The sequence below is a fragment of the Myxine glutinosa genome, chromosome 1, assembly GCF_964187855.1.
Source record: "Myxine glutinosa chromosome 1, kmMyxGlut1.1, whole genome shotgun sequence".
In the NCBI taxonomy this organism is placed as follows: domain Eukaryota; kingdom Metazoa; phylum Chordata; class Myxini; order Myxiniformes; family Myxinidae; genus Myxine; species Myxine glutinosa.
Window position 1 is genome coordinate 144524656 of NC_136261.1, and position 17169 is coordinate 144541824.

The 17169-nt window shown below is 47.6% G+C and overlaps 1 protein-coding gene across 1 annotated transcript in view; it reads left to right on the forward strand.

Annotated features, from left to right (window-relative positions):
* Nucleotides 1-17169, forward strand: part of LOC144892242 (trans-1,2-dihydrobenzene-1,2-diol dehydrogenase-like) — a 73081-nt gene that overhangs the window by 44459 nt on the left and 11453 nt on the right. The window contains exons 3-4 of the mRNA XM_078777859.1: nucleotides 9334-9497; nucleotides 14197-14449. Of these exons, the coding sequence (XP_078633985.1) occupies nucleotides 9334-9497; nucleotides 14197-14449 (417 nt within the window). The remainder of the gene's footprint in view (nucleotides 1-9333; nucleotides 9498-14196; nucleotides 14450-17169) is intronic.

Consider the following 17169-nt stretch of genomic DNA (forward strand, 5'->3'; position numbering starts at 1 on the left):
TAATATTGTTTTGTAATAATATTAATAATATGTGATTATCATTAATTTTGTTATTCAAAGTGTCTTTGGAAAAACGCCACAATAAATCTTTTTATTTGGAAAACCGCCACGATAAAGCTAACTTAAGACTGCTATACACCACAACACGCAACCCATTGATGGCAATGGTGGGGAAAACCCACTCGGGGGAGAAAACTCCCCTGGGTAGGGGGGCAAATGAATGTGCTACAACCTTCATTATGTAACCCTTAGTCATCCTGTCAAGTTTGGTTGAGATTGGATATGTAAGGATGGAATGTATTGGCGTCAAAAATTCATCAGACAGATGGACAGACACTAAATGGCATATTTTAGTATGATTGTGTTAATATATCGTTTTTGGCCCTATCTCGCAATGGTGAAGAATCACTTCAAAAATTCCAGTATCTGGATCTTCAAAATCTAATAAATTAGTCCTCGTCACACACACACAATCTGTCCACCAAGTTTCGTCCGAATCCATCCATAATTCTTTGAGATATCCTGCTCAAAGCCAGCCAAACAACCAAACAGGGATGAAAACATAACCTTTGTCCACCTTTGCTGGAGGAGGTAATACATTTGATAAAGGAACATTTTCACGTTTACTTGTAACCAATAAAAAAATGTAAAGCAAGTTTCAAAGAATGTTTCCTTGGTTTCTGAAAGTCAGATATGTTTGCTAACACAACACTTGTTGCTTTAATGGTTAGAGCATCCACTCTGAGTTTGGGACGTCAGCAGTTCAAACCCCGGCCAAATCGTGCAAATACTGTGCTTCCCAAATGGTATGCTTCATTGCTTGACGTTCAGCATTTACAGACTTGGCATTTAATATGGAATATTTTTTTTGTGGGGGTGAACTTTCTTTTCAAGATGACTTAGAACCAAAAGTTCATTGGAATTATGTTGAAATTATTCTAGATTTTGTTAATGTGACCTTTAAAAGAAACAAAAACCACATTTGACATTTCGAAGCAAATAAATTGATCCTTGAAAGTGATGTAAACTGATATCGAACTCAATTCATGGACAGTACTGTGTTAAACTTCTGTACGTTTTCCAGAAGTATCTCTTTATTTTGCACATTAGCCAAAAAAAATTTCAACAAAAGCTAAATTATGACTGGGATTACGGACAGTAACATTACAGTTCAGTACTTCGTGTAACCCCCACCAGCATTCAGGAGAGCATGTACACGTCGAGGCATGCTGTTCACGAGATTTGCCAAGGTTTGGACAGGAATCGCTTGCCATGCAGTGACAATAGCCTGCTGCAATTCACGCACAGAGGTAGGCTGCTGGTCCAAGTTGTCGATTTGACACGTTAATTCTGCCCACAAGTTCTCTATCGGATTCATATCCGGGGACATGGCAGGCCACTCCATATGCTCGACACCACGGTCAGCAAGAAAGTGTTGGATCATGCGAGCACAATGAGGCCGTGCATTGTCATCTTGGAAGACAAAGTTTCCTCGAAAGGCTGCACGAGCAAATGGAAGCAATGTTTCTTCCAGAATGACCCTGTACTTGAACTGGTTCAGGTTTCCATTCAGAACAACCAGGTCAGTTTTGCCCCCTGCATGAAAAGCAGCCCAAACGGTCACCCCACCACCTCCAGCTTGGCCTCTTGGTACTAAACAATCTTCGTTGTGGGCTTCATGCACTTGTCTGCGCACTCGGATGTGGCCATCTTGACGATAGACCAGAAATCTAGACTCATCACTGAAGGTCACGTGATTCCAGTGTCCTGGCCGCCATTGACGGTGCTCTCTGGCCCACTGCAATCGATGCTGGCTGTGTTGTCTGGTCAGGCGTGGCTTTCTCAGGGGACGCCTGGCACGATAGCCTGCTTGAATCAGTCGTTGGTTGACCAGCCTTCTGGATACAGGCACAGTTGTCAGTTGCTGCCACTCAGCCCTAAGCCGATTAGCTGACTTGGTACGGCCATTGCAGACTAACCGGTGCAGCTGGCGATCATCTCTCCTTGTGGTTCTGCGTGGACGTCCTGGCCTCGGTATTGGAGTAGGGACACCCCTCTGAGCATTTCCTTTCAGGATCTTTGACACCTGACCTTGAGTGATGCCATACTGCCGAGCAATAGCACGCTGTTTCATGCCAGAATTTCGTAAAGCCACCACTCCATGACAAACAGCATTGTCAAGTTGACGGACCATCTCCAGAGGAAGCCGCAATAACTTTTGTAGATGTGCAGCAGTTGTTTTCCACTAATACAGAACGCAACAACCCTTATATACCCAATGGTGAAGCCAATCATCAAATGTACCTTTCCTTACATTTTGTCATGCCACCTATGATATAATCCTGTTATTGACTTCTTGCTGCGAAAGACAATCAGTGACATGGTTCTTTCAACAAAGACATCACCGAAGGGTAAAAGAAACTCACCAGATTGATATACTGAGTTCAGAAAGTAAACCTGTCAAGAAAAAAAAATATTCCATATTAAATGCCAAGTCTATAAAAGGTTAAGATCATGGACAATCCCAATAGGTTGGCTTCCATGGGGAGTCGGAATATATATATATATATATATACATATATATATATATATATATATATTATATATATATATATATATATATATATATATATATATATATATACATATATGTGTGTGTGTGTCGTCTCAAAATTGCCGATGTGACTTTTTAAAATCTGGCCCTAAATTTAATCTGTCTGATTGATCCTGTTGCGGTTGTCCTGTCCTTCCTTGTGTATTTGGGAATGCATATTTTTGTGCGTATATTTTCCAACTCCTGGACTTATTTCATTACCTTAACATTTTCTGTTTTGTTTATTGTTGTTGTTTATATATATATATATATATATATATATATATATATTATATATATATACATACATACATACATACATACATACATACATACATACATATATATATATATATATATATACATACATACATACATACATACAATATATATTATATATATATATATATATATATATATATATATATATATTGTTGTGTATATGAGGATTGTATTTTTTTTATTGTGTGTTTTATTAATATTGCTTATTCTGGACCCTCCTGCCTCCATTTATGTATAAAGGTCAAAGGGCGTTTCCGTAGTTAGTCCATAAAACATACATGCAGGACACGATATATCTTTTTTGACAGTTATATCCTTATTATGTGTATTAGTGTAAGGCTGTGTCTTCCATTAATTGAAATACTCCATTGCACCAGTGAAAGAGATAGATTCCCTTCATTCCCACTCCCAACACTTCCATTCCCCCCTTCCCGTCAATTGCAATTCGCATTGCCAACTGCATGTTGGGCGGTTTTCCCTTCATCCGCCATTGACCACGAGGCAGGGTTGGGGGAAGGAAGGCGGGTCCCCACCTCGTCAGAGAGGGGAGGAGTGATCCAGCCCCACTCGACCAACCATGAACAAGGGGTTTGGCTTGAGAGGGCGGGGAGAGAACGTTTGGGGGAGGTTCGCAAAGGTTGAGGGGCGGGGCCTATATAACCCACAGCGGGGGCGTTCCCAAGGGAGATGCACTCTGAGTTGGTCTGAGTCGGTTGCCAGAGGGAGTTGGTGGTCAAGAGAGAGTCGTGAAGTCAGTCAGTGGAGTCGGTGGTCAGTTGGTTGCGGTGAGGAGTCGGTGGTGAGGAGTGAGATAACCAAGAAAGAGTTGAGGGTTTGGACCAGACGAGTCGGACAAGGCCTGGCAAAGCACGCGACGTACACAGCAGCCAAAATAGCAGCGTGGGCCTGGCTTGAACGGCGGCTGCTAAACGCGCCGGTTGTGCTGCGGGACCCCCTTGGACCTCCCTCTCCCTCCAGTCATCCACCTCCTGCCTTTCCACCCTTCTTGTATACGTGAGTTTGTTTTGTTTGTTCTGTCCCTGGGTATTTAATTAAGTCTGTAGGTAAGCTAGTATTTTCCCTGTGTCACCTGCGTCTTATGTGTTGTAAATAAACTTGATTGCTCCTTTTTGCTTATGTGTGTAAATAGTAAATAAATTCAGTAGCATTTCCAACCTTTTTGTCTTCTTTTTCTTCTTCACATCCGTGTCGCCTTTGTCTTTTCCCTATTGACTAGCTGTGGTGCGATCCGGCCAAAGTCCTGGGTGAATCGGGTGAGTCAGGGATCCTGTAACGGTCGCGGTTGAATACACCACCGCTCGGTCATCATAACATCTAAACCGCGATCTGTAACAATATATATATATAAATTCTTTTGACAAACTAAATACATTTTAATGTAGCTCTTGCTCTCAGCATTTCGGCTAGAGGAAAGTTGACTTTCAGAATGTGGATCTTTAAAAACAAAAATTGTGATGAGCAAACAGTATTAAATTTGGCATTAGCAGAACACAGGAAATCTGATCTGCTTGACACACCAGCAGTTTTGGAGTGATCTTGCTTGGTTTGGAAGAGACTAGTGTGATTCTGGTGAATTGAGTTACAAATCAGATCAGAACTCACTCATGGAGCTGAGACAAAATAAGTCAATTGCAGTATGAACTGGCACCTACCAGTAGGTTAGACAAAGTGAAAACATGGCAGGTTACCCAATCTCTGAAGGTTATTATTATTTTGTATACAGCCTGTGGCTGCTGGTTGCATCATTGCTGGGAGTGCGGCGGGGGCCGCTAATACATGCCTCCTGTTTCCAGTTAGCGAGTACTCGTTTTGCCAACCTTAGAAGGATGACAGCCTGAGTCAACGCACCTGGTGTTATTTGACGGGAAGACAGGGGCTCAAACTCAAGACCCTAAGATCTTAAGCCAGCCACCTTAACAGTTATTGATGATTTCGAAGCAATATGTTTTTTCCCTTTGGAATAACTAACTTTCCAGATGTATGTAATCCTACTACCTTTACAATATTGGATTTGAACAACCTATAAGATACTACCTATAAAGGTAGGTTTGAAGCAACAGCCTCGAGGATCCTTACTATTACACCAAATTTTGATATATTGTTCATAAATATATGAGGCTCATTGAGAATCCTGCACTTGGAGAGCAATATCAGACTCTGTGGCATTTGAGTGCCCACTCTGAGACTGGGAATTTAGTGGTTCGAGTCTGACGGTGGCCAAGTCATATCAAAGACTTGAAAAATGGTATATGCTGCTTCCTCGCTTGACACTCGTTATTTTGGAGGATAGAGCATGGATGATAGGATATACATCGTGGGTTGCCATCCCATGGAGAGAGAATGAGGAGATTTCTTCTCAATTGCCCTGCTGACTGCAGAGAGAAAAGAGCCCAAATGGGAAAGAAAATAAATAAGTACTTAATAAATCGATAAAGATTCATTAATCAATTAATTGATTCATCAAAAAAAAACAATATTCTTTTTGCCAAAGCAGATGCTCACTATTTTGTCGAAATTTAAGCTTCCACTCTTGAAGGCTGGCCTAGATATCACCTGGACAAACAAACAAATAAAAAAACAAGAAAGAAAACGATCTGGGTGAAAATCGGAATCGGAGTGAAAGAACATCATCACCAGGCCCCCTTTGGTTCCCAGTGATGACGTCATGTATCGCCTGCAAATGGAATTGGAAAGGAGTGGTGTACAACAAGAAAACAAACGGAATGAAAACTAAGTACTCCCTTTCGGCATGTGTCATTGCTGGACCCTTTGGAGCGTGTCAACGCCGGGACCCTTTGGAGCGTGTCAACGCCGGGACCCTTTGGAGCGTGTCAACGCCGGGACCCTTTGGAGCGTGTCAACGCCGCGACCCTTTGGAGCGTGTCAACGCCGGGACCCTTTGGAGCGTGTCAACGCCGGGACCCTTTGGAGCGTGTCAACGCCGGGACCCTTTGGAGCGTGTCAACGCCGGGACCCTTTGGAGCGTGTCAACGCCGGGACCCTTTGGAGCGTGTCAACGCCGGGACCCTTTGGAGCGTGTCAACGCCGGGACCCTTTGGAGCGTGTCAACGCCGGGACCCTTTGGAGCGTGTCAACGCCGGGACCCTTTGGAGCGTGTCAACGCCGGGACCCTTTGGAGCGTGTCAACGCCGGGACCCTTTGGAGCGTGTCAACGCCGGGACCCTTTGGAGCGTGTCAACGCCGGGACCCTTTGGAGCGTGTCAACGCCGGGACCCTTTGGAGCGTGTCAACGCCGGGACCCTTTGGAGCGTGTCAACGCCGGGACCCTTTGGAGCGTGTCAACGCCGGGACCCTTTGGAGCGTGTCAACGCCGGGACCCTTTGGAGCGTGTCAACGCCGGGACCCTTTGGAGCGTGTCAACGCCGGGACCCTTTGGAGCGTGTCAACGCCGGGACCCTTTGGAGCGTGTCAACGCCGGGACCCTTTGGAGCGTGTCAACGCCGGGACCCTTTGGAGCGTGTCAACGCCGGGACCCTTTGGAGCGTGTCAACGCCGGGACCCTTTGGAGCGTGTCAACGCCGGGACCCTTTGGAGCGTGTCAACGCCGGGACCCTTTGGAGCGTGTCAACGCCGGGACCCTTTGGAGCGTGTCAACGCCGGGACCCTTTGGAGCGTGTCAACGCCGGGACCCTTTGGAGCGTGTCAACGCCGGGACCCTTTGGAGCGTGTCAACGCCGGGACCCTTTGGAGCGTGTCAACGCCGGGACCCTTTGGAGCGTGTCAACGCCGGGACCCTTTGGAGCGTGTCAACGCCGGGACCCTTTGGAGCGTGTCAACGCCGGGACCCTTTGGAGCGTGTCAACGCCGGGACCCTTTGGAGCGTGTCAACGCCGGGACCCTTTGGAGCGTGTCAACGCCGGGACCCTTTGGAGCGTGTCAACGCCGGGACCCTTTGGAGCGTGTCAACGCCGGGACCCTTTGGAGCGTGTCAACGCCGGGACCCTTTGGAGCGTGTCAACGCCGGGACCCTTTGGAGCGTGTCAACGCCGGGACCCTTTGGAGCGTGTCAACGCCGGGACCCTTTGGAGCGTGTCAACGCCGGGACCCTTTGGAGCGTGTCAACGCCGGGACCCTTTGGAGCGTGTCAACGCCGGGACCCTTTGGAGCGTGTCAACGCCGGGACCCTTTGGAGCGTGTCAACGCCGGGACCCTTTGGAGCGTGTCAACGCCGGGACCCTTTGGAGCGTGTCAACGCCGGGACCCTTTGGAGCGTGTCAACGCCGGGACCCTTTGGAGCGTGTCAACGCCGGGACCCTTTGGAGCGTGTCAACGCCGGGACCCTTTGGAGCGTGTCAACGCCGGGACCCTTTGGAGCGTGTCAACGCCGGGACCCTTTGGAGCGTGTCAACGCCGGGACCCTTTGGAGCGTGTCAACGCCGGGACCCTTTGGAGCGTGTCAACGCCGGGACCCTTTGGAGCGTGTCAACGCCGGGACCCTTTGGAGCGTGTCAACGCCGGGACCCTTTGGAGCGTGTCAACGCCGGGACCCTTTGGAGCGTGTCAACGCCGGGACCCTTTGGAGCGTGTCAACGCCGGGACCCTTTGGAGCGTGTCAACGCCGGGACCCTTTGGAGCGTGTCAACGCCGGGACCCTTTGGAGCGTGTCAACGCCGGGACCCTTTGGAGCGTGTCAACGCCGGGACCCTTTGGAGCGTGTCAACGCCGGGACCCTTTGGAGCGTGTCAACGCCGGGACCCTTTGGAGCGTGTCAACGCCGGGACCCTTTGGAGCGTGTCAACGCCGGGACCCTTTGGAGCGTGTCAACGCCGGGACCCTTTGGAGCGTGTCAACGCCGGGACCCTTTGGAGCGTGTCAACGCCGGGACCCTTTGGAGCGTGTCAACGCCGGGACCCTTTGGAGCGTGTCAACGCCGGGACCCTTTGGAGCGTGTCAACGCCGGGACCCTTTGGAGCGTGTCAACGCCGGGACCCTTTGGAGCGTGTCAACGCCGGGACCCTTTGGAGCGTGTCAACGCCGGGACCCTTTGGAGCGTGTCAACGCCGGGACCCTTTGGAGCGTGTCAACGCCGGGACCCTTTGGAGCGTGTCAACGCCGGGACCCTTTGGAGCGTGTCAACGCCGGGACCCTTTGGAGCGTGTCAACGCCGGGACCCTTTGGAGCGTGTCAACGCCGGGACCCTTTGGAGCGTGTCAACGCCGGGACCCTTTGGAGCGTGTCAACGCCGGGACCCTTTGGAGCGTGTCAACGCCGGGACCCTTTGGAGCGTGTCAACGCCGGGACCCTTTGGAGCGTGTCAACGCCGGGACCCTTTGGAGCGTGTCAACGCCGGGACCCTTTGGAGCGTGTCAACGCCGGGACCCTTTGGAGCGTGTCAACGCCGGGACCCTTTGGAGCGTGTCAACGCCGGGACCCTTTGGAGCGTGTCAACGCCGGGACCCTTTGGAGCGTGTCAACGCCGGGACCCTTTGGAGCGTGTCAACGCCGGGACCCTTTGGAGCGTGTCAACGCCGGGACCCTTTGGAGCGTGTCAACGCCGGGACCCTTTGGAGCGTGTCAACGCCGGGACCCTTTGGAGCGTGTCAACGCCGGGACCCTTTGGAGCGTGTCAACGCCGGGACCCTTTGGAGCGTGTCAACGCCGGGACCCTTTGGAGCGTGTCAACGCCGGGACCCTTTGGAGCGTGTCAACGCCGGGACCCTTTGGAGCGTGTCAACGCCGGGACCCTTTGGAGCGTGTCAACGCCGGGACCCTTTGGAGCGTGTCAACGCCGGGACCCTTTGGAGCGTGTCAACGCCGGGACCCTTTGGAGCGTGTCAACGCCGGGACCCTTTGGAGCGTGTCAACGCCGGGACCCTTTGGAGCGTGTCAACGCCGGGACCCTTTGGAGCGTGTCAACGCCGGGACCCTTTGGAGCGTGTCAACGCCGGGACCCTTTGGAGCGTGTCAACGCCGGGACCCTTTGGAGCGTGTCAACGCCGGGACCCTTTGGAGCGTGTCAACGCCGGGACCCTTTGGAGCGTGTCAACGCCGGGACCCTTTGGAGCGTGTCAACGCCGGGACCCTTTGGAGCGTGTCAACGCCGGGACCCTTTGGAGCGTGTCAACGCCGGGACCCTTTGGAGCGTGTCAACGCCGGGACCCTTTGGCACCCAGCGATTATGTCATGCAGTGCCTGGAGATGGAATAGGAAAGGAGAGGTGTACAAAATGAAATGAAGGAGGTATTTGTAAAACCTTTGAGAGACATAATATGAAAATGAATAAATTTAAATGACAAATTGATCTGAACCAGCTTGCAGTCATGCTATGATGATGCATACACTCAAATCACAATGTCAAACATGTTTTGCTTTTTCTTGGTTACAGTTGTTTTTGCCGATTCTGCTAATGTCACTGCTGGAGTAACGAAACAAAAAAAGAAGCCATTCTTGTGTTTTGTTTTTTTTGTTTTCTGCAGATGTGATTTACATTGGGGTTATCCACCCGAAGCATCTTTCTGTAGGCCTGCAGATGCTTGCTGGAAATAAGCCAGTGCTGTGTGAAAAGCCATTCACCATGAACGTGTGTGAGACACAAGAGCTCATCAATGCTGCACAGGCACGAGGCCTGTTCCTTATGGAGGTGCTTCAAGTTTCGTCTGTCTTTTTGTATTCAGTTTGTCAAAGTTATGCCTCCAAACTGTTGTTGTACACTTACAACTACAGTATATCATGTCCGATCAAGATCGACCCGATGATGATGATGATGATGATGATGATGATGATGGTGATGATGATGATGATTATGTGAACTATATCTAAAAACTTTATCTAACTCCATTTTTTTTTTTTAAATGAGCTAAAATATTGAAGTGTATCACACGAAGGCCAGTCCAGTAAAGGCAAAGCGTTTAATCACTGTTCAACACTCGCGCGCCAAGCCAGTCGCCATCGCGGAATCGGGCCACTCTTGACTCGATGCTACCCTGATTGAGCTTCAACATACCCCCCTTGAATGTTTGTACAGAACGTTCAACCAATCCATTGGACACACAGCTCCGAGCAAACGCCTTCATTCACACTATTCCAGGGTGTGTCTCATGGAGCATTTCCAGCATTCTAGATCTCCCTGGAGGGGGCACCCCGACACTGCTACTCTACAAGATCACATCATCTTGAATGCTCAGTTCAGATTTACGCAGTGAATATGCCTGGAGCTTTGTATCTGTCGAGACAGGCCAACCATTGGTTATGCAGTGACGCACACGTGACAAAATAGGGTCCTGATTCGTCCACTGATGAATCTCTTCAACCGTTACTGGCGAAGAATTTAAGAATTCCATGAGGAGCCCAGAATTTTCTGGAGTGGGTACCCATTTGGGGCTATCCTGTAAAGGCAAACGACTCAAAGCATCAGCATGCCCCAAATCCTTGCCAGGCCTGTACGTGAATGTGCAGTCGTTCGCTGGCAGAATTAGCACCCAACGTTGTATCCTTGAAGAAGCTAATACAGGAACTCCTTTGGTAGCACTGAATAAGGTCTGCAGTGGCTTGTGATCATTGGTGATTTCAAAATGCCGAGCATAAAGGTACGAGTGGAATTTTTTAACCCCAAAAACCACCGCCAGGCCCTCTTTCTCAAGTTGGGAGCATTTTTTTTTTCAGCTGCTGCCAAGCTGTGCGAAGCAAAAGCGACTGGTTTTTCTGTTCCATCTGGCATATGATGGGAACACTGCCCCAACGCCATATGGTGAAACATCACATGCGAGTAGTAGGTCTTTCTTGGTGGCATCATGCCCAAGAACCTTGGAAGAACTTAACAGTTGCTTGGAAGCCCTGAACGAATCATCTTGCTCTGCACTCCACTTCCAAATGGCTTTTTTATTTGGCATAGCAGGAGTGGTGCAAGTACTGTTGACAGGTTGGTTAGAAACTGCCCATAATAATTCAAAAGGCCCAGGTATGACTTCAGTTCAGACATTCCTGGGAACTGGTTCTTTCAACATTGCCCAAACCTTGCTAACTACAGGGTGCAGCCCTTCTGCATCGATCCTCTAGCCCAGATACTGCACCTTCTTGGCCTGAAAAACACATTTTTTCTTGTGCGCAGTCACCCCTGCCTCTGACAGCCTCCGAAGCACTGCCTCCAGATTTTTCACATGGTCAGCCTCTGTCTCCCCTGAAATTAAAATGTCATCAATATAGACACAAACGTGTGGAATTCCCTGTCAGAGTGTCCATACTGCGCTGGAAGATGGAAGGTGATGAGGAGATCCCCAGCGGGAAGTGGGCATATCTGAAAAGGCCGCAGTGAGTATTTATGGTTGTGCAATCCTTTGATGCCTCATCCAAAGGTATTTGCAAGTAAGCACTGTTGAGATCAATTTTTGTGAAAGTCTGTCCTCCATTTAAGGTGGCATACAAATCCTCAATCCACAGAATCGGATAACTGTCTTGTCTTGCTGCTTGATTTACAGTAAGCTTTTAATCATAACCACATATGTGGACTTGGCCATCACCTTTTAAGACAGCACTATTGGAGCTGCCCAGTCTGAGAACTCTACTGGTTCTAAAATTCCTTCTTTCTGAAGGCGTTTCAGCTCAGTCTACCTCCCCCTTCATGGCATAGGGCACCGGCCATGGTTTGAAAAATTTTGGCTGAGATAATGGATCCATATGAATTTTGCAGTCGTGTTCTTCACTCTGCCAATTCCGCACTGAAAAACTTCTGGGTATTGATCCACCACGGGCTTGTGGAATGCTGATATCCCAATGTGACAAATCTCGGCCCAATTCAGCTTGAACACTCTCAGCCAGTCCCGCCCCACGAGACTTGGACAGATACCATCCACTGTCATGAGAGGTACAGTGGATCTCTGGCCACGGTATTGAACATCAACATCAATAGATCCAACCTCTTTGATCAGCTCCCCGGTGTAAGTGCGTAGAACAGCCCCGGATTTGCGCACCACTGGAGCTTGAAACCAAATGTCTTTGAAAGACTTGGCACTCATCACTGAAATGGAGGCTCCGGTATCAATTTGCATTTTAACAATTTTCCCAACGATGACAAAATCTGCTACCAGGGGGAGAATTCCCCTATTTCCAGAACTGACATTACACATGCAATAAACGTCGTCCGAAACCTCCCCATCCTTGACTTCAGAATCATGTTGCACCACATTTGTTTCATGATGCCCTTCCTGTTTCCCAATTGGCTTCCAGGACCTCTTCCTTCTACAAGCTTTAGCAATATGCCCCACAAGGCGACAGTAATTGCACTCGGAATCCTTAAACCGACATTCATCGGGCGAATGAAATGTACTGGAACAACGGGCACATCAGGTGAAATTTCCCTTTGAACGTTGGCCCATGCTCTCATGTCGGATGACCCCATTAGACCGGTTGCCTGTGCTGGTTGTACTCCTGCACTGTTTGTACTGGTGGTTGTAGGCCTGAACTTTATGTACCTTTCCTTCCCACACTTGGGGGGGGGGGGGGGAAACAGAAGCATTTATTGCCTCAATATCTGTTGCATTTTTAGTAGCAACCTCCAAGCGATGTCCATTGCTTTTCTGAAATCTAAATCCCTTTCTGACAGTAACATCCATTGAATGCTTTCATCTTGGACCCCGCACACCAGTCTATCCCTGCGCATTTCTTCCAGTGTCCCCCCAAACTCGCAGAACTCCAACACGAGCCTCATATCAGCAACAAAAGCTGTGATTGATTGTCCCGGTTTCCGAAACATCGAATTGAATTTGAATCTTTGTACAATTGGAGACGGTTTGGGATGAAGGTGTTCATGCATTAGTTCACAGAGTTCTTCGAAGGTTTTGTCAGACGGTTTGGCAGGTGACACACGACTACGCATGAGGCCATACGTTTGAGATCCACAAACACTGAGTAAAACAGCCCGTCGTTTGCCGGCATCTTCCATATCATTAGCGATGAAATACGGGCCGAGCCTCTCAATGTATCGGGCCCAGTCGTCAGCATCTGCATTGAATTCATTCATCTTGCCGAATTGCGCCATGATTCACCCCGAAATAATTCATAGAAAGTTCATGCACTTGCCGATTTATCCTCGTCGCCAACTGAAGTGTATCACACGAAGGCCAGTCCAGTAAAGGCAAAGCGTTCAGTCTCGCCAAAAACGACATAGCATGAGGTTTCAAAAAGTTGTGGACGACTTATGGCAAAAGTTGGTGGATGAGTTGGGTAAGTGACAAGAACAAGCAAATTAGATTTTGGTTCAGGTCTGAATCCAGATCCGGTCTATCATTGGGATACAAAGCGTAATCGATTCAGCCTGGTAAAGGTATGCGCTCCAGCAAGTACTCTTCTCTTTTTCTTTTTTTTGTATACAAGATTGCATACAAAAACATTAATCACAAAAAGACAAACTGACACATAAAACATGAGATAAAGGGAGCGGGAGACCAGATGGGGAAAGAGAGGGAAGCACACAAATACAACATTTGAGAGCAGGGACATCGGGAGATCTGTGGGAGGGAGAGGGCTTGTGGGGAGGAGGCGTGGGAAGTGGGTGGGGGTGGGAGAGGTAAAAAAAACACATGGACACTGCAAGGACTTCCAGGACAGAAGTCGGAATTTCAAAAAAGTGGATTTGGGGTGAATTAACAGGGGGTAGAAAAGATCAAGGTTTTGGATGGGGGAAGATAAGAGATGGTGGTGAACACCTGTTTTAAAGACCTGGAGGGAGGGGTGGGATTGAAGGGAGTAGGGGAGTTTGTTCCAGAGGCAGGAGAAAAGAGGAATGAAAGAGTGAAGGTGAATAGAGAATCTTGATTTTGGCAGTTTCACCAGAAGAGGGTTGCAGGCAAATCTTGTGCGACCTGCAGGAATATTAGGGGGCCAGAGCACAGAGAGAGCTGGGGGAGCAAGGCCCAAGAGGAGTCGGTAGAAGACAGAAAGACCACCAACCTGCCTGCGGTGAGTGAGTGAAAGGCCCTCACAATCAGCTTCATCGCAGGAGATTCCAATGATTCTGAAGGCTGTGGATTCAACAGCGTGAAGCCGAGCGAGGTGTGAGGCAGGAGCACCGGCCCAGAGGGGAGAGCAGTATTCCATTGAGCTGCGGATGAAAGCCTGGTATGTGGTGAGGAGCTCAGGTGTGCCAAGGAAGGACTTTGCACGACGGAGGATGCCCAGTTGGCGACTGGCTTTGGAGGCCAGCTTGGAAATGTGGTTAGGTTATTCTAGTTAAGTTAAGTATGCAGTTAAGTTAAAATTCTAGTCAAGTATGCAAATGTTGCAGAATGTTTTTTAACTCCTCACACCTCTTCCTCACCTTTCTTTATGCACCATGTTTGCTGCAGGCTATGTGGACTCGTTTCTTTCCAGTCTACCAAGAGATATGCTCAGCACTCAAACGTGATGAGATGCAAGATGTCAGACTTGTTCGTGCTGAATTTGGTGCGAATCTTACAAATGTGCCAAGATGCATACAAAAGGAGCTCGGAGGTGGTGCTGTACTAGACATCGGAATTTACTGCCTGCAGCTCATCTCGATGGTCTACAAGGGAGAAAAACCTGAAGAAATTCATAGTACTGGCAATTTAAGCGATAAAGGTATGATTATCTCTTTTCTTTTTTCAAAAAGGTTGTGTTTTCACTCTTGTCTGTTTCTCTTTGGGCAGGATATATCAAAAATCTGTGGATGGATTTAGCTGAAATTTGGTGGACAGGTTGGGTGTGTGACAGAGCCAAAATGATTAGATTTTGATGAAGATCTGGATCCAGTTCCGGATACTGGAAGTTTTAAGTGATTCTTCACCATTTTATTCATCGGGCTAAACATTATGTATCGCACGATAAATCCAACAGTCATGGACAGATTCAGACTAAACTTAGTGGAGGTTGGGTGTGTGACACGGACGAAGTGATTCTATTTTGGTGAAGATCTGGATCCAGATCCGGATACTGGAATTTTAAGTGATTCTTTAACACTGAGAGACAGAGCTAAAAATGATACATTGCATGATATATCAAAATTTTGGATGGATTCGGACTAAATTTATTGAAATGGTTGGGTGTGTGACAAGGATGAATTGATTCTATTTTGGTGAAGATCTGGATCCAGATCCGGATACTGGAATTTTAAGTGATTCTTTAACACTGAGAGACAGAGCTAAAAATGATATCTTGCATGATATATTAAAATTTTGGATGGATTCGGACTAAATTTATTGAAATGGTTGGGTGTGTGACGAGGATGAATTGATTCGATTTTGATGAAGATCTGAAACCGGATACGAGAATTTTTAATTTTAAAGTGATTCTTCATCATTGATATGAGAGATGGGGCCAAAAACTATATATATTTTAGAACATGATATTTCAAAAAGTTGTGGACGAGTTATGACAAAACTTGGTTGATTAGTTAGTTAGGCAACAGGAACGAGCCAATTGGATTTTGGTTCAGGTCTGGATTCAGATCTGGCATATCAGTGGGATACAAAATGTAAACTAATGAGATTACCGAAATAATACAAAATGCACAATTTTTTTTAAATAAATGCGTGTAAGACAATATGTATTTATGTACTTGTATATACATGTACAGTGCTCTGCCAGGATAAAAATGATCACCCCTGATTGTAAACGAGCTTTGTTTTGATAACGTGTGAAATGAACACAATCATATTGACTACATAAATCGGTATCATGTAGCATGACCTTTGGCCTCATAGAGTACTTGAACCTTTGAATGCATATAATATAATCAGTTGTATATTCTGTATGACAGCCTGATCCAAATTTTGCTAAATGTGGAGTATTTTGTTGCAGTTCTTGTGTACAACCAGAAACCATCTTTATATATATATATATATATATATATATATATATATATATATATATATACATATATATATACATATATAAATTGTTACGGTTTTTAGAACCTTCACATGTACATTTAGTAGTAAATTCCCTTATAGATGACCCCTGTGTACATGTCCCCTTAATTGGCTGTTAATTAAAGATTGCACCTTCGTTAGTCCATGTACAAACACGTAGGACACTTTAGGATCTCTCTCTAGTTATATAGTTATTATTTGTTCCAGGTAAGGCTGTGTTTCCAATAGTTGACTCTACGTTGCATCAATCAAATAAGAAAGATCCCCTTTCAATTTTCCCCAATCGTCTCCCGCTCTTCAAGTGCAGTAGCGGTAAGGCAGCGTTCGCTGCCAGTAACAGTTGGGCTGTTTTCTTCGCCGCCAAAACTCCATTGCCCACGAGGCCAGGATCGGAGAAGAAGAGGGAGGAGCCGCCATAGCACGGGTGTGGCACCACCTCTTCATCAAAGGTGGAGTCAGAGAGCCCTTAATGACCAACCAGGGCTCGGTGGGCATGGCTTGATAGGGCGTGGCAAGAAACATCTAGAGAGTTTGAGAGGGTTCCAAGGGCGTGGTTATAAAACCCTTGGCGCGAGGCCCCCACCAGAGAGACGCGGGAGAGGTTCATGAGTGAGGGGGCACGAACAGAGTTTGACAGAGAAGGTACGAGTTAGAGAGTCGGTAAGAAGGCAGGAGAGACGAGCTATGCGGAGCTGCTGCAGGAAGCCCCTGCCGTGTAAGCTGTATACGTGGGGCCGCTGGCTGCTCGCTCCGAACTGTGAACCTGGAGCGGACCTCTCTGCTGCGCATTTGCCCGGACCTTCCTGCCCTGTTGTCCCACCTGAACCTTCTCCTTCCAGCCATTCATTCCTGCCTGCAATTCCCTATTCATGTGAGTCTGTCTGTATTGTCCTGTGGGTATAAGTAAGCCTGTTTAAGAATTGCGCTGTGTCTTCTTCTTCTTCTGTATATTGCTTTCGTTTCTCCTTTGGTTTCTTTGGTTTTGTTTCGATGTTAATAAATACCTGTTCCTCCTCATTCTTTGGTTTTCATTCTCGTCCGATCGTCTTCGTGTTTTCCCTATTGAGTACCTGTGGCGCGATTTTGGCAGAACCGCTTATGAATCGGGTTAGTCCTTTGCTAACGGCTCGGATTCCGGATTGCTAAACCGCTCGGCAAACTCCATCTTGTCTGGGTTTCGAGCGGGGCCATCCACCTGCTTTGTGGAGGGATTGGCGGAGGTGTCCGGGAATCCTTTGACCAATCACCTTGGCCAATCCCATCCCACAAAGGAGCAGGATGGGTCCAGGAACGGAGACGGCCAGCTTAACAAGACAAGAGGATTAACCCCCCCCCCCCCCTTGCTAAGGGGAGTGCCGTACTCCGATTCCGTAACAATTGGTGTCTGGGTGTGGGATTTGACCCGAAGTACGCTTAACGCACTCAAAATTA